General features: G+C 35.3%; 2 protein-coding genes across 6 annotated transcripts in view; one reads left to right on the top strand and one right to left on the bottom strand.

Moving 5' to 3' along the window:
• LOC121369322 (kinase suppressor of Ras 2-like) overlaps positions 1-24,532 on the top strand; it is a 47,546-nt gene extending 23,014 nt beyond the window's left edge. For 2 of the 4 annotated variants that reach the window (XM_041494306.1, XM_041494304.1), the window contains exons 7-20: positions 2,572-2,652; positions 4,015-4,103; positions 4,936-5,169; positions 5,600-5,675; positions 5,942-5,993; positions 6,772-6,864; positions 8,935-9,026; positions 9,865-9,961; positions 10,280-10,368; positions 10,781-10,877; positions 12,701-12,834; positions 13,580-13,714; positions 15,220-15,349; positions 18,680-24,532. In XM_041494306.1, the coding sequence (XP_041350240.1) occupies positions 2,572-2,652; positions 4,015-4,103; positions 4,936-5,169; positions 5,600-5,675; positions 5,942-5,993; positions 6,772-6,864; positions 8,935-9,026; positions 9,865-9,961; positions 10,280-10,368; positions 10,781-10,877; positions 12,701-12,834; positions 13,580-13,714; positions 15,220-15,349; positions 18,680-18,838 (1,558 nt within the window). In that variant the 3' untranslated portion in view covers positions 18,839-24,532. Of the gene's footprint in view, positions 1-1,113; positions 1,195-2,571; positions 2,653-4,014; positions 4,104-4,935; positions 5,170-5,599; positions 5,676-5,941; positions 5,994-6,771; positions 6,865-8,934; positions 9,027-9,864; positions 9,962-10,279; positions 10,369-10,780; positions 10,878-12,700; positions 12,835-13,579; positions 13,715-15,219; positions 15,350-18,679 lie in introns of all 4 variants that reach the window. The other 2 variants (XM_041494307.1, XM_041494305.1) reach the window with 1 other exon arrangement.
• LOC121369323 (RUS family member 1-like) overlaps positions 23,139-25,842 on the bottom strand; it is a 25,043-nt gene continuing 22,339 nt past the window's right edge. For both annotated transcript variants that reach the window (XM_041494308.1, XM_041494309.1), the window contains exon 14: positions 23,139-25,378. In XM_041494308.1, the coding sequence (XP_041350242.1) occupies positions 25,206-25,378 (173 nt within the window). In that variant the 3' untranslated portion in view covers positions 23,139-25,205. The remainder of the gene's footprint in view (positions 25,379-25,842) is intronic.

Raw genomic sequence — 25,842 nt, 5'->3', positions numbered from 1 at the left:
ACGCTAGGTAATCATATATAAAACACTGCATCATAGTTTCTGTTTCAGTAATGTTGCTTACCTGTACATAAATATGTTAATAGTAATGTCAAATGAAAGTAAAGTCCACTGAAACACTGCTGCTATAATAAAACACCATTCCAAATGCACTACCACTAAAACAAATTGCTTCCAGTTAGAGTATTGTAAAGTTGAGAGTAAACACAGCGGTACTTTCTATGATGTCACATCCAAATGAGGTCACTTAAAAGAAATATTTTGTTTCTGCATTTTATTACATTTCTTTTGTATTAAAAAAACCCCTCCTTTTTTAACCAACTGATGAAATTGACAGTAAAATTAATAAAACAATGAATAATGAAAAATCATAAAATTTAACTGTGGAAAAGCTGAAAATCAGTATGGAACATGTAGTTTATTATTAATTGTTTTGACTATTGGATTTACAGTGAGGGCAAAGGAATCTATCACCTCTCTTTGGTGCAGTACATTAAATGTACCCAATGGGAGCACATATCACACTGTACCAACTTTGTGAAAATGAGTGTTTATTTCATAAGATGCCCAACTCTGTCAGTACCCAGTTAATTACTTTATCGTGGCCTTACAGAGTCCCTCCCAGTGTGTCACGTGACTGAAAGCTGTAATTTTTGCCTTCCAACCCAAACCATTTTATTGGTTGAAGTGTGCTCATGAATTTCACGAAAATCGTAGAGTCTCAAACGTAGAATACTTTTGATTTTACAATACTTGACCATATCTTGTTTGCCCTAATAAAGAAATGATTGAATATATATTTTCAACTATACCTGAACAAATTTAATGCAAATGTTTGTCGCATATTAAGCATAGCACTAGTTAACTGGGAGTCCATTTCCTAATGTCTTTTTAATTGTGATCAGTCGGAATATCTCTATGTTCTCACTGAAAATTAAAGTTAGAGTATAGTGAAAATAAGTTGTACTTGTGTTACTTTTTTCACAGACAACATATTTCAAGATTGTTTAATCCAGTGCATTTATAGGTTAAGAACCAACTGACATATACTCCTGCCTACATGTACGAATCATCAGTCATCATGTAGTGATAACTATAACATCTTTTTAATTGAAGGTTCACTAACACTTTTAAGATAACCACGTGTGACGTATGTCACAAGCAGATGTTCCTCGGCTATAAATGCAAGGACTGCAAGTAAGACCTGGTCACAGTGTCTTTGTGTCCTTGTGTCTGTTAGTGTTTTCATTCTCAACCTGTCCATTCACTGAAAGCTACTGCTCATCAACTTGTTTTTTTATATAATAATTCTGACTTTGGATGAAGAAAGCATGATAAAGTTATGGGTTTGATTATTCAAACCAAGATAGGATGTCTGGGTTTTTTTTTAACTCTTGATATAACTTAGTCAAGTTTTTGTGGATCACAGAATGAATTATACTGACATGTACGAACTCAAAATGGACAGGGAACAAATGCATCTGAGAATGCACACTGTGTTTTCCGATAATCAACTGCACCAGCAGGATTTCCTCTTCATCTTATTTTTGACAGTCTTCCAGATGTACTGAGAATTCTTCTTTTTATCCACATTTGTGTCACACCTACCAGTTTGCTGTGAAAAAGTTACACTACATATCTAAAACAAAAAAGAAGTTTGTTTTGTTCAACGACCCCACTGGAGCACATTGATTAATTAATCATCAGCTATTGGATGTCAAACATTTGGTAATTCTGACTCATAGTCATCGGAGGAAACCTGCTATATTTTTCCTAATGCAGCAAGGGATCTTTTATATGCACTTTCCCACAGACAGGAAAGCACATACCACGGTCTTTGTCCAGTTGTGGTGCACTGGTTGGAACATGAAAAAAGCAATCAGCTGAATGGATCCACCAAGGTGGTTCGATGTTGCGACACAAGCACCTCAAGCGAGCACTCAACCGACTGAGCTAAATCCCGCCCCACTACATGTCTAATTCTGAGACTAATTTCTAGAATTGCTTTAATTCAAGAAAATGAATTTCAACAACACTTCTGAGCAGTAACTTTTAAAATGGAGACTAGAATTTTATTTTATGATTATTTTTGTCTTCTTTTAATTTGCATTTTTCTTTTGATATTGTACAGTATCCATGTTGTCCTCATGTGCAGCTTTGTTGCAGCAATTTAGAATTGTCCTGTGTGTTTATTGTCAAGTCACTTTTGCTTAGAATGCCTGATGGAAGACGACCTAGAAATAATGACGGAAAACAGACTTTGTAGAAAAGGGTTGATATCAAATTTTAACCTCATATCCTTTTGTGTTGGCTCATTTTACCACTAGATTAAAAGAGCCTGTGTTAAAAGAAAAAGCCACAAACGACATTGTGTCTCACTTGTTGATGGCACCGTAAAACACCCAATGTGTATTTTGTGCTGGGGTCTTGGTGAACATTAATTAATTCATTCTGTAAACATACACGTTTTCTGGTTCGTCTTGCATTAAAGACATTCTAGTTGATTCGTTCAGCTGCAGCCACAGCATATGTGTCGTCTTTACAGATTATGTAACTGTTTTTTGATTTCTCTAGATTTACTACAAGTTTTGTGTTTGCACCCTGTGATATTTGTTCCAACATGGTCATTATAGGAAAAATCTGTAAATTCTGCAAGTGAGTATTGATGTACATGTACATACATTTCTATTATGTTTGTCTGCTCTGGTTGTTGTCATCTATTTGGTGTATATTTTAGAGATGGAGTAACCGTCTTTTATGGCTATTATTACTTATGGCATTAAGCTTTTAGAGTAGGGATCAACACTAAAGATCAGAGTTAGCATTTAAACCTGGGAGGGGGTGAATGATTTTTACAGGCTGTTTTGTTTCTTGAAAAGTAATAGCATCAGCTTCAAAACAGATCCAAAATTAAACTGACTTATCTGTGCTTTATGTCCTGTTCCTGGTTTTAAAACTATTGTAACAATTTTCTTTCATGCCTTCAAATTAATTTTGTAGCATTTTAATAACAATTTGTTTTTTATGGTTTAAACTCATAGAAACACGATATGTGACTATAAAGCACCACTTATCCCTCTTGATTCATTTCTGTGATGTCATATCATCTGTTAAGTGTGAATAATGTTTAACAAGTTCACAGCTATCATTCGACAAAACACTGGTGAGAACAGTGGGATGTATTTTATTTTATATGTGTTCAGGCTGGGATTTGAACCCATAGCCACCTGAACTGGTAATTTTATAACAAATGGGATGCAGAGCCTCAGACCACAGGAACATACATTCACATCATCGACTGAACGTGTGTTTTTAGGGCTAGCTCGGGGTCATCAGAAAATGTCACCACATGATCCATTAAATTTAAAAATTGCTGAAACACAGTTATTTTCAAACAAAATGTCAATTATTATGTCCAGACTCGATCTCTAATGATGTCACATGCATACAGTTTGTGTGGTGTTGTCATGACGTTCTAGACTCTAAAAGTTTTATAAACACCAGGTCTGAAATTATTTCGCCAAATTAAAATTAAATTTACCAAGTGGTTTTTTAAATTTGCAATTGGTGAATTTGTCGAACTAGCCCTGGTTTTAAAGTTTATAAATCTGGATATAGAAATGTATTATGACAGAACATAATAAAGATTGTCAAATACCAATGTCAATTATTCTGGGACATGTTTAGCACGCTTAATGCCTGCCATCCTCAAGTATTTATGGTACTGACCAAATGCTTTAAGTGAAGACTAAAGGAATTTGTTGTTTTGTTGTTATTAATTATGTGATTATTTCTTGTAATTTTAGCTAAATTAAATGTTTTTCATAAATGAATTGCAAGTATTTTATTTCATGAAGAATGGATTATGGTAAAAAAAAAAAAATTGGTAAAACTTGAATTTCTGAAAAAGAATTAATTTTAAAGTATATTGACCATTACATATTGATTGTTAAGAGTAAATTCAAAAAAAAAAAAAAGGTAACTTTGTTTGACTAATGAACTGTAAACGAATTTCAGAAAAAAATTCCATAGAGACTGTGCAGCCCGGGCACCCCCAACATGTGGGCTTTCAGATGATTACGTAGACGCTGTGTTAAACTGGTCAGGTGAGTTCACGCAATGTACCTGTCGGGGAGGGGGGATTCTAGATTGTTATGGACATAATGTGTAATAAAACATCTGTCTTTATACAGGTTCATCCTCCAAAATCTCCCCCCTGTACATACATTTGTATTGGCAATGTTTTATATCTAAAGCATGTGACACTGTGTAGGTAATACAAACATAAAATAATGAAAGAAAATCCATACTAAAGAAGCAGTTTGAAACATGGTGGTGGCTGTCTTTGACAAATTGTGAGGAATATTTCAGCTTTTTTATTTTCTTTGTAATTTCGTCTTTCTTTATGAGAGAGCATTCCCATAATGTGTTACAGGGTGTGTTTTAAATTCTTTGTTTTCTGTGATGTTAATCACTTTACTTTGCAATATCCTCTTTAAAATTCTAGTATAATCAACTATGCATCTTTACTCTTTTAAATGAGTTTACCAAATGTTTGACATCAAATAGCCGATTATTAATAAATCAATATGCTCTAGTGGTGTCGTTAAACAAAACACACTTTCACTTTTAACTGTTAAATAAGTTTGAACACGTCAAATGGTAACACCTCCAACACAAGTCATTTCAGCGAATCATCACAAGTAGCTTGTGCAATTATGGACACCTAGCAATACATTGTTTATTTTACTTTGCTTGTTTTCTTTCTTACGTGTTATTCATTGAAGTTCATTCATATCATAATTTTAGATATCATCTTGTTTTTCCAGAATGAAATTTGGACTTATTTCTGATAAAATTTTATTTTAATAAATTATAAAAACAAAACTTTCATAGAATAACATGTTGTTGAGTAATGAAGATTTTGTCTGTTTTCAGAGTCCCCACTTCCTGACCGTCGAGCAATGAATCGCGACGACTCGGGGCTGAAGCCGGTCGTGTCGATGCCAGTGTTTCCCGGCGGACACATCCACGACTCAAGCTCAACGTCATCGTGTAACTCGTCAACACCGTCATCCCCCGCACTCCACATCTCCTCCGGCACCCTGACGTCCCCCTCGCCCGCACCCTCACACCTGAATCAGTTTCAGTTCCCTCCTGGGCCTCATTCAGGTATGTGGTCAGTCCACTGACCCTATATCCTAAAATATCTACCTTTTCTGTTTGAATAAACATGTAGTTTTAACTAACACCAAAAGAATAAGAAACCCATTTGGTTTGTAATGGTAAAACATATTTTACACTGTCTTGAACATATACATGTGAAACAATTTCAGTTCACTTCAGGTCCTAATGCAAGTAGGCGTTAATATGAAGTTTGTTCGTATGGAAAATGGTTTTATGTTTTGCTTGGTGCTCAATAAACGGTGTGTTGACCACATTTCATATCTGTGTTCTAGTCCGATTTAAAACAGTAATTTTCTCTTGTTCATTGTAAAATATTGCTTTGGATATAGTTACTATTAATAAATGTTTAGTATTGTTTAATTTTAAGTAAACCATAGACATTTCATAAGAAATAATCACCTCTTTTGTTTTTCAGATGTGCCTGCTGATAAGAATGTTTCCACTTTACCGGATGACTTTGTGTTAAAAGAACGTCACAATAATCATGATATGTGAGTTTGTTATCAATTCAACCTGCTAATCATTTCATACATAGTTTTGACAGCAAGAGAGAGAGAGAGAGACGGAGACAGACAGACAGGGGCCTTTCTCTCTAGCTCAGTTACCAAGACTGATTTGTTGTGTGTTATTCTTTCTGTGGGAATGCATATTAAAAATGCTTTCTCTCATTTTGTTTTTATGATTTAATTTCTTTGTTGGTCTTAGTAACTTTTTATGGCTTTAATGCAGCTTGTACATTATTTGATTTCTGTTTCAGTGATGTTGTCAACACAAATACTTCCAATGACAGTGATAAAACTCTCATAGATGTAAGTAGAGTCAACTTTTGTAGCTGCTTAAATGAAATGACTGTTAACAAATGTATTTAATAATGTGGTGTTTGTTTGTGACAAATGTAAATTCTAATGGTTACAATCAGAGGTGGATCTATGGGGGGGTGGGGGGGGACCCTAAATTTTGTGATAATTTTTGAATTTTATTATATATTAATTTTAATTGTTTTACGATCCCTCTTCAAACCTCCCCCAAAGTTCATTTGGCATTCCACTTCAAGTCACTGTGGCCCCTCCTAAATGGATTTTCTGGATTCGCCACTGACAATGTTTTTATTTGTTCAACTACTTCATTGATGTGCAGTACTACAGTTTAACATTATACAAAATACTATTTTTACTTGGTATGCGAGTTGATATTAATTTTATGTTAATGGTACATGATACATGCTGTGTGGAGATCTTAGAAGAGAATTAGGAAACACAAAATACTATTTTTACTTGGTATGCGAGTTGATATTAATTTTATGTTAATGGTACGTGATACATGCTGTGTGGAGATCTTAGAAGAGAATTAGGAAACACAAAATACTATTTTTACTTGGTATGCGAGTTGATATTAATTTTATGTTAATGGTACGTGATACATGCTGTGTGGAGATCTTAGAAGAGAATTAGGAAACATATTTGTGGCAGATTTAATTTTTAAAACCCCCAACTAATGACCTTTTAAAAATATTTATATGAAAAGATACTTTGCGTGTAATGCCTCATCAAGTAACAGTGTGCTACATTTGTTCTATTGTTTTTCCAGAGTAATACTTCTGACAAGATTCTTCTGGACCGTGTGGACTCGGTGGACAGCCAGGACGACCCGCTGGGGTCCAGCTGGAATCGGCAAAATAGCGTACGTAACAGCTCACTGTCACTTCAGTTTGTATCAGTGTATTAAAACATCACAATTAGTTGGCATTTTTGTTAAGTCATTGTACAAGTTTTTACAATTAATACGTAATAATATTCTACCTCTTTTCAAATGCCAAGAGTTTAAAAGGTAATATTTAGGTAAGCAATTCATTTAGCCAAACACAACTCTTGTACTGAAAAAAACGTGTGTATGCCAAGTGAATTGCTTAGACATTGAATTTGTTCATATATCTTGACATACAAAATCGAAGGGACTTCAAAATATGACATTTTATAACAAAACAGTTTTTTAGTATACCGTATTTGACCGGAAATAAGCCCATGTCTTTGAATAATACCCCCTCCGTTTTGATAGCATTTAAGAAATTAGGCCCTCATTCGTAAATAAGCCCACCCCCAACTTTGTCACCTTATAAATAATACGAAATTGCAAGTTTGCTCAAAGTTCATTTAAAAGGTCATACCTCCTGCAGATAATTAAACACAAATGTAACACAATGTTTTACCACCAGTGAGATTTAGCAATCTAACAATAACAGTGTGTAACATTGTTTTCAATTTCATGCCTGCAGTATTTCTTTGAAGTATCCAAGCCCAAGTATGAACTAAAAACCAATGTCTATTTTTACCACCACACTGGGTCCGCAGTTAATGCTAATTAAGCAAATACCATATTCAGATTGGCTAAGAACAATGACCTTAGATTGACAATTTTTTGTAGTGTAAGCTGGCTGCCCGTGTCAGAAACGTGTGTATAGCTATTGAGTTTGTTGTTAATTGATGTTGTTTTAAGTCTTCTCAGCATTAAATTTTGGATGTAAATAAACAGCACTGGTAAGTAATTGTAACATAGAAGGTGCGTTTCTGATAATTAGATACTAGTAAAAAACCCACAATTTAATTAATAAACAATTATTATTTATTAATAACAAATGGAACACTAATTAATAGATATGCTACTGAACGTTTTTTGTTTTCTTCCTAGTTCATTTAATTATTATTATTTATTTTAATTATTATCAAAAAAAATTTCTCAACAAAACTGGCCCCTTGTCTGGGAATAAGCCCACCCCATGCTAAGCTCACAATGAGTTGTCTCGGCCCCCTGGGCTTATTCCCGGTCAAATACGGTAATATTATAATTTAAAATTTTACAAAATTAATATGAAATTACAAACATGGACCTATTGGTTAAACAAAAGGAACATATTATTTATAGCATCTTTAAAACTGTTTCTTCAGGGGGGTTTTCTTTTTTATTTGTTGCATGAAGAGTATTTCTTTTCACATTACCTGTCCTCAAAATAAGTGTACTCCCCCTCCTTCTATGGCTAGTAGTCTGGTCCAAACTCCAAGTTTTCTCTTCCTCCCCCTATGGCTAGTAGTCTGGTCCGAACTCCAAGTTTTTTTCCACTCCCCCTATGGCTAGTAGTCTGGTCCGAACTCCAAGTTTTTTCCCACTCCCCCTATGGCTAGTAGTCTGGTCCGAACTCCCAAGTTTTTTCCCCACTCCCCCTATGGCTAGCAGTCTAGTCCAAACTCCAGGTTTTCTCTCCCTCCCCCTACGGCTAGTAGTCTGGTCCAAACTCCAAGTTTTCTCTCCCTCCCCCTACGGCTAGTAGTCTGTTCCGAACTCCAAGTTTTCTCTCCCTCCCCCTACGGCTAGTAGTCTGGTCCGAACTCCAAGTTTTTTCCCACTCCCCCTACAGCTAGTAGTCTGGTCCGAACTCCAAGTTTTCTCTCCCCCCTCCTATGGCTAGTAGTCTGGTCCGAACTCCAAGTTTTCTCTCCCTCCCCCTACGGCTAGTAGTCTGGTCCGAACTCCCAAGTTTTTTTCCACTCCCCCTACGGCTAGTAGTCTGGTCCGAACTCCAAGTTTTTTCTCCCTCCCCCTACGGCTAGTAGTCTGGTCCAAACTCCAAGTTTTCTCTCCCTCCACCTACGGCTAGTAGTCTGGTCCAAACTCCAAGTTTTTTCCCACTCCCCCTATGGCTAGCAGTCTGGTCCGAACTCCAGGTTTTCTCTAATTTTCTGTGCGTTTCTGTTTTAGTTATCTGTGACAATGAAAGAATGGGACATTCCCTACGAAGATCTCCAAATCGGAGATGCCATTGGTAAAGGAAGAAGTGGAGTGGTTTACAAGTTAGTACATCATATGATTTCATTCACTGTGTAGGTTATGTCTACCTTAACATCTGACAATAAGTGTTTTAGAGACGAGATGTAGCCCAGTGGTAAAGCGCTCACTTGAAGTGTGGTCGGTGTGAGATTGATCCCTGTCAGTGGGCTCAGTGAACAATTTCTTGTTCCAGCCTGTGCACCACGACTTGTGTATCAAAGGTCTTGGTATATGCTATCCTGTCTGTGGGATGGTGCATGTAAAAGATCCCTTGCTACTACTGGAAAAATGTAGCGGGTTTCCTCTAAGACTATATGTCACAATTACCAAATGGTTGACATCTAATAGCTGATGATTAATAAATCAATGTGCTCTAGTGATGTCGTTAAACACAACAAACTTTATAAAACTGATGGTCATGTTTTTATTGGCAGGGCTTTAAATGTCACTAATTTGGGTACAAGTGTGTTGTATGTTCTCAGCCCACTGGGGACTTTTTAGTGCTGAAATGTTAATAATGGCTGCCGAAGGCTTGTAGTTACAAAGAAATGCATTACATGTTACTTTAATCAAATTAGTTTAACTTTTCAGTCATTTTGAAGTCAACATGCTTGTATTTTGTTGGGGCTGGCTCGTGTTTTGTATACACATTTTGAAGTCAACATGCTTGTATTATTTTGAAGTCAACATGCTTGTATTTTGTTGGGGCTGGCTCGTGTTTTGTATACACATTTTGAAGTCAACATGCTTGTATTTTGTTGGGGCTGGCTCGTGTTTTGTATACATATTTTGGTCACAATGTTTATCGCCATGACTCTGATGCAATCTAAAAGTCTGATTGGTGTTGTGTTTGTATTTCAGAGGTCACTGGCATGGCCATGTTGCAATAAAAGTGTTGGACATGGACAACCTTAGTGATTCTGAAAACCAGGACCAACTGACGGCTTTCAAACTAGAGGTAAGTCAATAGACAGGCCAATAGACCATTTCAACCCCTGCTGTTGGTGACAATGCTAGAAAATGTGGACAGGTTAAACTAAAGTTATTTTTTAATCAGGGGACATTTCATTCACTATCGCTACAGTGAATGCTACACAGTTCTAAAAATGTTAAATAGGAAGTTGCTAATAAAAATTATGAAAATGATTTTTTTTTTACCAAATATCTAATATATATTGTTTGCTACGAATCATACTGATATTGTTCAAATTATTTTTAAAAGAACTGATATACCTTATTAGAGTTGTTATTCTGACATGTTTCTTGTTTATTTCAGATTGCTTTATTAAGGAAAACAAGACATGAAAATTTAGTGTTATTTATGGGGGCATGTATGAAAATACCAAGATTAGCCATTGTTACCAGGTAAGATTGTCTGTCTTGTTTTAAACAATTGAGGTACATCTGGTAATTATTTAATCTGGGCTCTTTCTTATAAAACTTTAGAGTTTAGACTCAAATTTTTAAATATGTCACACTTGCAATTTGTATGGCTTTGCCATGACATTAAGGTCTCAGACTCCATTGGTGTCTTGAGGGGTTGGTTTTTTGTATGTACAAAATTATTGGGAAATAAAATACAGTTTGGGATACTGCAAATATTAGGATAGATAGAAACACATCGATATACAGCAACTAATATCCTAAATGAGAAAATGTATTTAAATCATAATATAAGTAGTCAAAAAGATTAGTGTTAGTCATATACACATTACAGTGACAGCAAAATCAGGGCAGTTGTCATTATGTTAATCAATTTGTTGGTTTTTTATTTCAGTTTTTGTAAAGGTGAAACATTGTACAGTATTATTCATGAGAAGAGGGAACAATTTAAATTAAACCGAGCCATGATAGTAGCATCACAGATTGCACAGGTACATTTCTATTGTTGTATTTAATTAAACCGAGCCATGATAGTAGCATCACAGATAGCACAGGTACATTCCTATTGTTGAATTTAATTAAACCGAGCCATGATAGTAGCATCACAGATAGCACAGGTACATTCCTATTGTTGTATTTAAATTAAACTGAGCCATGATAGTAGCATCACAGATAGCACAGGTACAGTCCTATTGTTGTATTTAAATTAAACCGAGTCCTGATAGTATCATCACAGATAGCACAGGTACAGTCCTATTGTTGTATTTAAATTAAACCGAGTCCTGATAGTATCATCACAGATAGCACAGGTACAGTCCTATTGTTGTATTTAAATTAAACCGAGTCCTGATAGTATCATCACAGATAGCACAGGTACAGTCCTATTGTTGTATTTAAATTAAACCGAGTCCTGATAGTATCATCACAGATAGCACAGGTACAGTCCTATTGTATTTAAATTAAACTGAGCTAAGATAGTAGCATCACAGATAACACAGGTACAGTCCTATTGTTGTATTTAAATTAAACCGAGTCCTGATAGTAGCATCACAGATAGCACATGTACAGTCCTATTGTTGTATTTAAATTAAACTGAGCCATGATAGTAGCATCACAGATAGCACAGGTACAGTCCTATTGTATTTAAATTAAACTGAGCTAAGATAGTAGCATCACAGATAGCACAGGTACAGTCCTATTGTTGTATTTAAATTAAACCGAGTCCTGATAGTATCATCACAGATAGCACAGGTACAGTCCTATTGTTGTATTTAAATTAAACCGAGTCCTGATAGTATCATCACAGATAGCACAGGTACAGTCCTATTGTTGTATTTAAATAAAACCGAGCCATGATAGCAGCACACAGGTACAGTCCTATTGTATTTAAATTAAACTGAGCCATGATAGCAACACACAGATAGCACAGGTACAGTCCTATTGTTGTATTTAAATAAAACCGAGCCATGATAGCAGCACACAGGTACAGTCCTATTGTATTTAAATTAAACCGAGCCATGATAGTAGCATCACAGATAGCACAGGTACAGTCCTATTGTTGTATTTAAATTAAACTGAGCCATGATAGCAACACACAGATAACACAGGTACAGTCCTATTTCATTTCATTTCAACTTATTTTCGTGCTTATATCCAATTAAGCCAAACTGAGCCATGATAGTAGCATCACAGATAGCACAGGTACAGTCTTATTGTTGTATTTAAATAAAACCGAGCTATTATAGTAGCATCATAGATAACACAGGTACAGTCCTATTGTTGTATTTAAATTAAACTGAGCCATGATACAGCACACAGATAACACATGTACAGTTCTGTTATAGTACTGTAAATGTTTAATAGCACAAATTTAACAGCTCACATGACCATGACAAATACTACATTTAAATTAAGATGATAACAATACAGTCATAACTAGAGGATATTTCATGTTGTGAGATTTGTATTTTATTGAGTGAAATCTATGATCATATCTCACAAGACACACTTGTATGATGGATGTGATATAAATCTCCAATTTCCCAAGATGTTATATCAATCGTATTTGCCAAAAACATTCAAGATTTCTGATATATAACTGTCATAAATTGACATTGTAGTTTATTATGAAGCCTGCCTCAGGTCTTGATAGCATCGAGCACTGACTGTTACAACTTTGAGCACTGCAGCTGTTTCACTTATGTGTGGATCATTCAATTATTTTAACTTATTACTGGAGTCATTCTCAAAGAGGGTTAAAATGGGGGTTTTTAAATCCATAAATGTGAAGAATTGTGGTTTCCTTTTTTTTCAGGGTATGGGCTACTTGCATGCAAAGGGGATTGTTCACAAAGACTTGAGAACAAAAAATATATTCTTGGACAGTGGCAAAGTTGTCATCACTGACTTTGGGCTGTTCACCATCACAAAGATATGTCGGGGAAACAAGTAAGTACATTTTACGTTTATCTACTTTTCAAATCTAATAATAGCATTTCAATTTGTCTTAATTTATTTCCCATTAACAATTGTTAACTGATCAAAATTTAGGTGACATAGTTTTTGTTTATTAAGATTTTGTGGAGGGTGAAGTATTGTTTTTGATTTTCTTGACTTATGGTAAATTGAACAACTGTTATTGACTTATTTTGATGTCTGCAGTGGATGTGTGTCTGACTGGTAACTGTTTTTGATGTCTGCAGTTGATATGTGTCTGACTGGTAACTGTTTTTGATGTCTGCAGTAGATGCGTGTCTGACTGGTAACTGTTTTTGATGTCTGCACCAGATGTGTGTCTGACTGGTAACTGTTTTTGATGCCTGCAGTAGGTGTGTGTCTGACTGGTAACTGTTTTTGATGTCTGCACCAGATGTGTGTCTGACTGGTAACTGTTTTTGATGTCTGCAGTTGATGTATGTCTGACTGGTAACTGTTTTTTATGCCTGCAGTAGATGTGTGTCTGACTGGTAACTGTTTTTGATGCCTGCAGTAGATGTGTGTCTGACTGGTAACTGTTTTTGATGCCTGCAGTAGGTGTGTGTCTGACTGGTAACTGTTTTTGATGTCTGCAGTAGGTGTGTGTGTGACTGGTAACTGTTTTTGATGCCTGCGGTAGGTGTGTGTCTGACTGGTAACTGTTTTTGATGTCTGCACCAGATGTGTGTCTGACTGGTAACTGTTTTTATCATCACAGGAAAGACGACTGGTTACGGGTACCTCCAGGATGGTTGTGCTATTTATCTCCAGAAATCATCCGTGTTCTCCACGCCCGGCAACACGAGAACAAGAACTTGCACTTCAAGTCCAAGTCAGACATATATGCCTTTGGGTCAGTATCACCAGACACTGATTTTTTTTATTGTCTCACCTTTTTCGAAGTAAAAAGGTTAAATATAGGTATTTTGTGACAGTTGCGTGTTAAAGGTTGACGTTAAAGTTTCACATTTAAATCAGTTTCTTAAAAACACTAAATCCTAGGTCAATGAAACTTGGTTTATAGTTGTACCTATGGATGTTCATCACAGTGAGCTGAAACTGGGTTTATAGTTGCACCTATGGATGTTCATCACAGTGAGCTGAAACTGGGTTTATAGTTGCACCTATGGATGTTCATCACAGTGAGCTGAAACTAGGTTTATAGTTGCACCTATGAATGTTCATAACACTGAACTGAAATTTGTTTTGGTAGGCGAGACATTTAATTCCGTGGATTTCTTGTTACTTGGACAATGGCAATTCTTGTAATGAGACGTTTAGTGTAAAAATACAGCTAAAAATGTGAGTAAATGTTTAATGTGATTCAATCATTCATTTAATGTTAGGTGCAAAATGCAATCTGGCCAATGACCACAAACGTTGGACCTATTGAACATGTTACTGGTATATTTACCATTATTTATTACAGCATTAGATGGCCTGGTGTTTATAGTAAATTGTTTTGCTTGTTAACCTTTAGACTACTGGATTAATTTTTAACAAAAACCACGTTGAGTGGGTACAAGTTTATAATTTTTACTCATATATTCACTTAAATGTTTTATAAATACATGAAATAAAGTTCATATATGAATTGGTAGGTATTATTTTCGTGTTTTTTTTTTTTAATTTTTATTATTTTAGATCGGCTAATGGTGATTAAAATTAGGCAAAAAATCGAAAAAGTTGCGTTTACTTACGGGCATTTGTGGCCAGCTGTCCAGTATTTATGTCCATTATTCCCGATAACAGTGGTTTTCTGACCAGAATTTTTTTTAAAACCCAAACTAAGATTCATATTGCAATATTTGGTAATTTTCGTTGTTGGTAAAACGATCAAATTTATTATCAAATTAGCTGTCACAATCAGCTATCGATCCCTGAAAATGACCGCGACGTGCCGCCATTGTTGTCAAGCGAAAATACTTGCCGAAAACCACTTTTTGAACTCAACATTTCAAGGTATTTTCAATTGAAAAAATCAAAACAAAAGCCACCATTTTGAAAAAAAATCTTTTTTCTTTAATTATATTTCCGTTTCCGGTGAGTGTCGTGTGCAAAACGGCGGGAAATATGAATTGGGGAATGCACTGTATACAGTGTACAGTATATCAACTGACGGGCGAGATATCTCGCCTGCAGTAGTCAGAAGGTTAATGTGCCTAATTTCAATTTTTACTACATGTTTGTCTCACCTTTACGAAGTAAAAAGGCAAGATATAGTTATTACTTTTTTGGTGGTGGCCACAACCTCAACTTTTGCATTTTGCTTGATGCTAAAGTTTCACATTCATCTGCATTTCTCACAAACTCTTGTTAGGAATGGTTTTGAAAGCTATTATTTTTTACTACTTTCAGAACTGTGTGGTATGAGTTGCTGTGTGGTGACTGGCCGTTCCGGAATCAGCCGTCGGAAACAATCATCTGGCAGGTTGGCCGGGGAATGAAGCAGTCACTGTCAACTGTTGGTGCTCCACGTGAGGTCAAGGTAACAAGTCTTGTTTATAGCAGAATTGTCTTCACTTTGTTTTCACATTTAGATCATTATATAGCAGGTATGTCCATTATTTTATGCTTCTGTCAATCTGTTTTCTTATCTCTATAGTTAGCATGCCGTTGGAACCTGACAGAGGTTAAAAAAAACATTATTATGTGTCTTCATATGTTTTTATGTGCTTTAATTTGGTGTGGTAGCTTGTCACTGACTAAAACATCTCCAGAACTAGTGAATAGATTGTGACAAAACAGTTTTGATGTGCTTTGTAAGGACATTTATAGTACACTTTTTTCTCTCTCTTTCTAGGCCAGTTATTAAAAGGATCTATGATTGGTTAAAAATTGTATCTTCTCTGTCTGCTGCTAAATTAAAAGCAATGTGCTACATGAAATTTCACACACATATTAGGACTTTTGTTTCACTATATTTGATTAACAATAGACTCGTTGGGTTATTTCTCGTTCTAGTCAGTGCACCACTCCTGTATCAAAGGTTGTGGTATGTTATCCCGTCTCTGGGATGGTGCATATAAAAGATCCCTTACTACTAATGGTAAAATGCAGCGGGTTTCCTCTCTAAAACTAAATGCCAAATTACCAAATGTTTGATCCAATAGCCGATGATTAGTGGTGTCATTGAACAAAGCAAACTGGTTTCTTTTTTTTAAACAATATTGTTGACAGTATGCTTACTAAAATAAGTATTACAAAGAAAACTGTTTTCTTTTTTTTAAAACAATATTGTTGACAGTATGCTTACTAAAATAAGTATTACAAAGAAAACAGTTTTCTTTTTTTTAAACAATATTGTTGACAGTATGCTTACTAAAATAAGTATTACAAAGAAAACTGTTTTCTTTTTTTAAACAATATTGTTGACAGTATGCTTACTAAAATAAGTATTACAAAGAAAACAGTTTTCTTTTTTTTAAACAATATTGTTGACAGTATGCTTACTAAAATAAGTATTACAAAGAAAACTGTTTTCTTTTTTTAAACAATATTGTTGACAGTATGCTTACTAAAATAAGTATTACAAAGAAAACAGTTTTCTTTTTTTTAAACAATATTGTTGACAGTATGCTTACTAAAATAAGTATTACAAAGAAAACTGGTTTCTTTTTTTTTAAACAATATTGTTAACAGTATCAGGGCTCACCCTGGATCAAAAATACCTGTAGCCAAAATATTAGCCAAATGGAATTTTTATTAGCCATATTGAAAATGTTTTAGCCAATTTTTTTTACGCAGTACTGTATAGAGTATTTATATATGAAAATGTATCTTTTTCAGCTAATTGTGTACAAACTGGAATAAATAGGAATAACAAAACCTCAATGGGGGTAGGGGCAGTTAATATATTACTTCGAGTTTTTTTCAGCGGGGGTGGGGTTGGTTCAGTTTGAAGCCAGTACCCCATACACCCACCCCCACTTCTAAGGCCTATGACATTAAATTAACACGATTTTTGGATCTTTATGGATGGTGGTGTTTTTTCTTTCTTCCTTTTTAACCAAATAAAAATTTGACAGCTTTTTTTTATATATATAGAACTCATTATTTCTTTAAATAGCAACATTTATGTTAGTTTAAATAACTTTTTTTGTTCTCTTTTTTTTAAGTGACCCATCAATTCCCCACCCTAAACGATTTCATAATTTGTGCCATGTTGTTGCTGTTGATTTCAGCGTCGTGTTAAATGCTTGTTGTGATTTCTGCTTACAAAATACCTCGGCTAAGAATGCCGACTTCACCACAGTATACTCCATTTATTAAACACCCCCCCCCCCCAAAAAAAAAAACCCAAACCCAACAACAAATCCCTTAATAAAATTAATATTTACGGTCTTTTTAAAAACTTATTAAATGTCACCTCACAGTCTTACAAATGTATATCTAAAATTATCTAACAAATATGATTATTGTAAACTAATTTTATTCAGTGTACATTTAACTGCAATTTGTATAATTTAAATACTGCATGTTCATTTCCGGCGATCGCGATCTGCATGCGTGCTCTCGACCATGGGTACGAAATTAACAAAGACAAAGGAATAAACAAAAACTGCAGTTAGGTATTCATTGATACGAATAACTATTGTTTTTCTACAAATTTACATCAAGATTTACTTTTGCGTAATCGTATTGTTTAATGTCCGCAACGATGTCTCTTGACACGCGAGTGTCAGCCGACTCTGAAGCGTGACGTATATTCGCACCGAGAGCTGTCCTCAGTTCAGCCAACTAACGTTCTTCCTAACGTTCGTGAACTGTTTGGTGTTCGTTGTGTCCATTTGGTTTAACATGAAGCGCACAAACTAGTCTAACGAAAACGAACGTTTTGTTTTCGCTTGATCTGGCTGAACTCAGACCTTGAGATGGCCTACATATCTTTTGGCCCTGAACTGGCATTTGTATTCAAATAGACACGCATTGTCGGTCTGTTTTTATTACTTTGGTTCATAGATTTTACAAAGTAAAAATAACAAGTTACAGATCTTCCAGACATTGCTGTCATACATGTTGAATGCATGCCGTTAAAATTAATAACCGTGATTATTAAAATAAGCAAACATTATAAGGCCTACGCTGTATTCTGCATGACACCGTTTCTCGTTACCGGTCACGAGATCGCTATTACGCTAATTGAATATTTGGTAGTATTATTATGTTTGAGGTGTCGGATAGATTATGTAACCATTTGTTCACACCAGAAGACAGAAAATGGCCTTAGCCAAAATTTTAGCCACTTGCAAATTTTATTAGCCTTTTTTTTTTTAAATTAGCCAATGGCTAATTTGGCTACCGACAGCGCGAGCCCTGCAGTATGCTTACTAAAATAAGTATTACAAAGAAAACTGTTTTCTTTTTTTTAAACAATATTGTTGACAGTATGCTTACTAAAATAAGTATTACAAAGAAAACTGTTTTCTTTGTTTAAACAATATTGTTGACAGTATGCTTACTAAAATAAGTATTACAAAGAAAACTGTTTTGTCAAGAATTGTATTGTTTAGTTTTGTTGTTTACTTTTGTGGACTTATTCCACTGATTGGGTTTTTCTCGGTTCAACCAGTGCACCACAACTGGTCAAATATAAAAGATCCCTTGCTGCTAATGGAAAAATGTAGTGGGTATCCTCTGATGACTGCATGTCAGAATTAACAATAGCTGATGATTAATTAATCAATGTGCTCTAGTGGCTTATTCATTTGTTAGATTGGACCAAACAGCAATTCTGAGAAAATATGCACATGTATTATAGTTAAGACAGTGAACAGTCTTCTTAGTTTCAGAGTATTATTCTTTTCTTGTTTTCCAGGATATTCTTATGTCCTGTTGGGTGTTCAAGCCAGATGACCGGCCGGACTTCAGCCAGGTGGCCAAAGCTCTGGACCGGATTCCCAAGAACCGATTAATCCGCAGTCCCTCTCACCCTATCCAGCTGTCACGCAGCACGGAGGGCATTTTCAACGCGTAACATTCATCACATGTGTATTCATCGGACTTCTGTGGCCTACAAATTGGTGCTCATCTCTTCATCAATGCATCCTTACTAAGGCAAAGGTTGAGTGGCGTGCAGGCAGGCAGCCTTTGTGTAACTGTATTGTGATAACCAGATTCTTTCTGTACAGTTGTCTCTCCTCTTCTCATTCTACTGGCCTCTGTGACATGAACATCAGACATCCAGCCCAGACATAGACAACAAAGTGTAGTGACAATACATCCAGCCCAGACATAAATAACAGAGTAGCGATCATAAATCCAACCCAGACATAAACAACAGAGTAGTGATTGTACATCCACCTCAGACGTAAACAACAGAGTAGTGATTGTACATACACCTCAGACATAAACAACAGAGTAGTGATTGTACATCCAGCCCAGACATAAACAACAGAGTAGTGATTGTACATCCAGCCCAGACATAAACAACAGAGTAGTGATTGTACATCCACCTCAGACATAAACATCCAGTCCAGGTAGCATTTCATTTTCAACAAAAAGTAATTTCTTTGTCTTGTCAAAAGGAAGAAAGTTGAATGATTGTACAGTGTGACCCAAGTCGTCTCTTTACCGGAGCATCATATAATTATCATGCACTGAATACACCTGGTCTGATTTACATCTACCATGACACTGCGACTAGACTGGATCATCAGGTAGTGGCATTTTGATAAATATTTAATGTGACTATATATACCCTATTAAGTAATATGTACTTTCAACCTAACGTGCAAGGGACAACATATGTTCGACCCCTATATTCAGATCTTTTTATTAGTCCATGGCATTAAATCTGTTGTATTTTTATCCACCTCTTTTACTGTGACGTGAAGTCTGTGATACCTCAATCTATTTACCATGACCTGACAAACAGGAATCAGTTGTGTGGTACCTTATATGATAATCACTGGAGATGTTGTTACAATTGTTTATTCTGTTCAGGTACCATGTATACAAAGCATTTATATAACAGAATCTGGATATGAGCTGAAGTTTGTTTAGTAAACTTGAAGCTAATTTGAATCTTGAATTCCACAGAACTGTGTCAAGGACCTTGCAATTTATTCTTTTTAATTGTAGGAGAAATACAGTGTAACTGGTCGATAACAAAGGGTGTTGGGTATATCTTGTTGTGTCAGTTCGGTGAACACAAGTTCTATTGTCGCAGAATAAACCCAATATTGCATTTCCTTTTGTTACTAGCATTAGAAACAAAACAAATATTCTTAGTGGGTTTTGATCAGTTGATTCAGTAAATGGTTTCAAGTCTAAACAGAATGTTCACATCCATCATTACTCTGGGCTAAAATAAGGTATCTCATTATTTGCTGCAAATGAGACTGAACTTCTCACAGCCAAAACCATAAAAATAATGTTAGTGAGGATGTGTTTTTGTTTGGTGCTATTGACACAAACAGTTTGTGATGGGCTTGTATGTCTGGTTTTCATGTCGATGGTTCATCTTGTCATTATTTCTGTTCTTCTTCACATCATGTCATTGTTGTGTCTGTGCTGTACTAAACAATGAGAGGCGACTTGTATTGGAAATACGTGTAACACAGACTATGAAATCTGCTCTTCAGCTGTGATATCCGGTCTTACTATTCATTATTGCAGTTTTTGGTTTTTTCCTCTCTCACTTGGCGGGAGTGATTCCTTCGAGCCGTTGCTTCTCAACAATCAGGAATATGTTCTGAACAGATCTTGTGCCTTCATCGCAGTCTTTTCTCACCGGAGACTGCAGCCACCATTTTATTTACAGAGCAGAAGTGGTGACATTTTAATTACTAAGGGACGCAGAAGTGGTGACATTTTAATTACTAAGGGAAGCAAAAGTGGTGACATTTTAATTACTAAGGGAAGCAAAAGTGATGCCATTTTGTTTACTAATGGACGCAGAAGTGGTGACATTTTAATTACTAAGGAACACAGAAGTGATACCATTTTGTTTACCAAGGGATGTCATTTCATTTACAGAGAGAAGCAAAAGTGCCATTTTATTTACCGAGGGAAAATTTACTGAGGAAAAAGGAAGTGGTGCTTATGCTTGTCAAACATGAAAATCTGCTTCTAGCTTTGTCTCAGTCTAATCTCACCTACAACAGCTTCCACCGCTCTCTCGACATTCAGTTCTGGTGTGTCACTTGGTTTCTGAAACACTGTCAGTATTTAGAGCTGGGTGAACCAGACCCATGTCCATTTACTGCTAGCACTCCGGTATTCTTATAAAATACACACTCACCTGGTTTTCGTACTTAACTTTAAGTGATTGTGACGGGATGGGAACCAGTCAAATAATTAGCAGATGCTCACATCAAAACCTATGTACAGGCCGCAGTTTTCATACGCGGCTCATTCATTGAACATGGATAAATTCACAAATATCTGTGTAATTAAAGAAACTAATTCTGAAATGAAGGCACATGTTCTGTTTAGCAAGATATTCAGTGTTGTGAAAATGATGTCAAGCTGGCCATACTAATCATGAAATTAAAACGGTATGTTACTACTATATTGTATGTTTGACATGTTTGTTTCCTATGTAAGTTTGATATTGCCTTATACTGCTGCGTGCGACTGTATGTCCATCGGATATTGTACTGTATGAATGTCTGTGCAGTCATATTATTGTTACAATGTAATTCATCTAAATATGTACAAATCTATAATAAAATAAACTTCCGATATATAATTTTTATAAGCAAGAATTTTGTTTACAGCTTTTACAACTTTGAATCTGGGCCCATATTTTCAAAGCCATCTTAGCACACTATGAAATTGTAAAATCATCGTCACTATGGTGTGTGCTGTAATGATGTCATAGTCTTTGATGGTTTTACTATTTTGTAGCGCTAAGATACAATGTGGCTTCGAAAATCCCTAGGCTGAATATATCATTTTATTAGCCAAATATTGAGCTTGTTGCACAATTCATACAAAGACCAGTTTTTGATGTGTAGTGTGAACATTTTCTGTAGACATTTTTGGTTCATATGTGATCAACTTTTGAATTTCGAGCAGGTATTTTCAACTTGAACATCCACAATGTGAATACTATGCTATTGGTCAACATGATAACAGCCAAAAGTAGATATTTACTCAGCTGCTTTTTATTTTATTATTATTTTTAGCCACTTGGCTAGTTGTATTTATAAATATACAGCCGAACTAGTTTTATTGGCCAAATTTAAAGAAAAAAGAAAGAAATATTACAAAATTTAATAAGCTTGATCACAAATGAGCTTGTTTGTTGAATGTATTCTAAAAAGAAAAATGCATCAAATTCAGCTTGTTGATAAATCATGACAATGTAAATTATATTAAAACACGTTGGAGCAGATTACGTTTAAAATCAATATTCATGAAGTAAAAACTGCAAATAGCCTAGTGGGTTAGTAATGAACAGTAAGTATCGAACATTCAATCATAAAAACTTTCCTATTTGGATGACCACTCACAAGGTCTGTCTGTTAAGTGAACACCCATTGAATGCTGTGATTCGGACCTGCAGGTCAACATCCTCGTGTAGATACCATTTACACAAAAGGGGCAGAATTTACAAAGCCTGTTTATGTCTTACACACATGTAACTACATACATTTACAAAGCTTAAATGCCTGTCTTGCACACATGTAACTACATACATTTACAAAGCTTAAATGCCTGTCTTACACACATGTAACTACATACATTTACAAAGCTTAAATGCCTGCATTTAAAAAAAACCAGGCTTCGTAAATTAGGCCCACAATGTTTTATGTACTTCTCCAGGAACGCTTCGTTGATTCCTCTTTGTCATGCAACTGTATACACTGTCCTTCATAAACAACACTCATGTGACAGTGTCTTAGTGCATCAACATTTCCACTTCACAAAATATACTGCTGGGGTCTCTAGTTTATCTATTGGAGATCTCTTCCACTGGGTATGTACACATGTAACTAAATGGGCATATTCTGCTTGCAGCTGGGCCCATATACCCAAGAGGATTTGTTGAACAGGGGCCTAATTCACTAAACTCTTGCAACTTTGCAATCTTGCAGTGCAATGTTAAAAGACTTGCAAAGAGGATGGTTTGTTTTCTGGCAGAGACTAAGAGACCTTTGTGAATTAGGCCCCAGATTATTTCATCATGATGAAGTTACTTTAATTTGTCTGTTCAGGTGTGTTTAATATATAAACCAGTAATTTTAGATATAATTCAGTCTGAATGAAGTGTTGCGATTTCAACCTTTCTAACCCAGGGACAAAAACTGAATATGATAGAACAAAACTTAATGTAACAGTACTTTATTGCTAAACATTCAGAATCCATAAGTATCTAAACAGTTTTATAGAAAAATCGTAACTAATGCGAACAGATGGCCACCTTTTAACAAAAACAACTTTTAACTAACATCATTCCAGGCACCAGCATTCCTGGATGTAAAGTCTGTTCATATTGAAATGGAACAATCGGACATATAAATTTTATTTCATTTTAGATGTTTCATAAAGCTAAAAACAAAATATAAATATGTAAAGTGGAAAAGATAATAATCATAGTATTTTAAAAAACATTTTATATTTAAAAAAAATTAACAACCAAATGTTCTAAGTTTATGAAGGGATGTATACAAAACATGGCAGAAGAAACGAGTTTATTTACCTTCAAGTTTGTTTTTGTCTGAATATACAAGTTTCTGTCTCCTAGCAACTGTGAAGGTGTGCATTTGATTGTTATCTGTATGTACAAACTGTACACACTTGTGACAGAGTGGTACATGTACTTTGTAAAACACTCATCATTCCATTACCTAAAGCAGTGATAGTGTGTGATCACTTTAAACAAGGGGATTCAATCATGGATCTATTGGTTCAAACAGCAGCAGTGCTTACTCCTACAAGACAACTTTAATGATGTATATGCGTGATTTGAGAGTGTGTTGTGTTGTGTGGAGTATCTGGATACACGTAGACACCAGGAAGACTTCATCATTATCATAACCTGTTCAGTGAGGATTTTTCAAGGGAGACGTTACAGCTACAGTATTCAAAAGTAAACCAACATGCATTAATTGTATGGCAGTCTTTCCCAGAAACGTCAAGCTGACCAAGATATTATATCCTTCTCTAAAAAGAAATAAATTGCTCCAATAAACATTATTTTTTTATTTTTTTACTAGGGAGAGGGGACACTCCAAGAACAGTATATTAGACTTAAAGTAAATGGCATTCAAATTCTCCACCCAGTGTGAATGTCTGGAGGAATGCTTACCACTTGGTGGCATATTAAACTGAAAATAAGGTCTTCAAAATGTTTTAATCGGTTTAATGTCTGCACCACAAGCATAAAAATTTTGAAATACATTTTTTTGATTTGAAGTTCTCAAAAATAATATCACAAACAATTACATTTACAGAATTTTTATCATTTCTATAGTTATAAATTAGAAACTTCTTCATCATCTGTTTTATCTAGTTGCTTATGTTTACACATGGAATCATGCCAAATGATCATTTTGCGTGAGTACCATGTGTTAGGAAATAGCAGGACTTGCTGGTGTCTACAGTTTTCTCTGTCTTGTCATTAATTAAATGTCTGAGTGCGAAACATATCTATGGAATGTCATCGTCATGTGCAATATTCTTGCTGTACATAGAAACAAAATAAATCTTTTAATACATTCATAAACTTGTTTATTTTTTCTTTAATACGGAACTTGCAACATGTAGACATGTATAGCAAGCTGGTTTCTGCAGACGATTCCGGAAATGGATCCAGGTATTCCCAACAGTCGTGTTCATATAAATGTTGGAATGTATCAAGGTCTAAAATATTCTAATTATTCTAATTATTTTGCTACCTGCTTCTTAAAAAAGACTGGTATAGTTTGTGATCTTCATATGCCAAAAGAATATACTAATCTATTCATCAGTTAAGCTTTCCTTATGTGAGTTATAATTTTTGTCCTTAACATTCATTCTTTGAAAAACCGTACTTGTAACAAGAACTAGCAAACTCCACTAATCTCTAGTCTCTTGAGAGAAACCAGATCCAGTGATGTCCATTTCAAGATCTTTCCTTATGTCGAGGATGGTAATAATGAAAAACCTGAGCATATTTCTTTGAATTTCGTTTTGTTTAACGACATCACAAGAGCACACTGATTTATTAATCATCAGCTATTGGATGTCAAACATTTGGTAATTTTGACATTTAGTCTTAGAGAGGAAACCCGCTACATTTTTTCTATTAGTAGCAAGGGATCTTTTATATGCACCATCCCATAGACAGGATAGCACATACCACAGTCTGATATACTAGTCGTGTTTGCGTGAGAGAGGACGTTGATGAAATCTCAGAATATTTTCTTGTCTGCGAGCCTGGTGAACACCCAATTGGCCCTCCACTCGTCAGCACTAAGCAGCGCCCGATGCGTCTCCCAGCCCTGGAGCCGCAGCTGTTTGAGGAAGTCTGGGAACACCGTGTGTGTGTACTGATGGGACAGCTGTACAACAGTCTCTGTGTGTCCTGCAAAATATACAACCAGGTACCGAGGATAAACACTGGGGAGACGAGAATAATCGTAGAGATTAGAATAAACATCAGAGAGACGAGAATAGAGAGACGAGAATAATCGTAGAGATTAGAATAAACATCAGAGAGACGAGAATAATCGTAGAGATTAGAATAAACATCAGAGAGACTAGAATAGAGAGATGAGAATAAACTTCAGAAAGACTAGAATAGAGAGATGAGAATAAACATCCGAAACTAGAATAGAGAGACGAGAATAAATAGAGAGACGAGAATAAACATTAAAGAAACAAGAATAAACATTAAGACAGAATAAACAGACAAAAAAGAATAAACATTAGAAAGATGACAATAATAAATTAAGACTGTCACTGACTTTGTAGTCGCTGTAACCCCAGAGATTTATTCAGGATTTTGTGTCATGATCTAGTAGTTGAGATTGGGAAAATTAGTGCGAT

This window comes from Gigantopelta aegis, chromosome 3 (genome assembly GCF_016097555.1).
Source record: "Gigantopelta aegis isolate Gae_Host chromosome 3, Gae_host_genome, whole genome shotgun sequence".
Lineage (NCBI taxonomy): Eukaryota > Metazoa > Mollusca > Gastropoda > Neomphalida > Peltospiridae > Gigantopelta > Gigantopelta aegis.
Note: the sequence above shows the minus strand (reverse complement) of the source record. Positions and strands in the feature narration are given on the sequence as shown.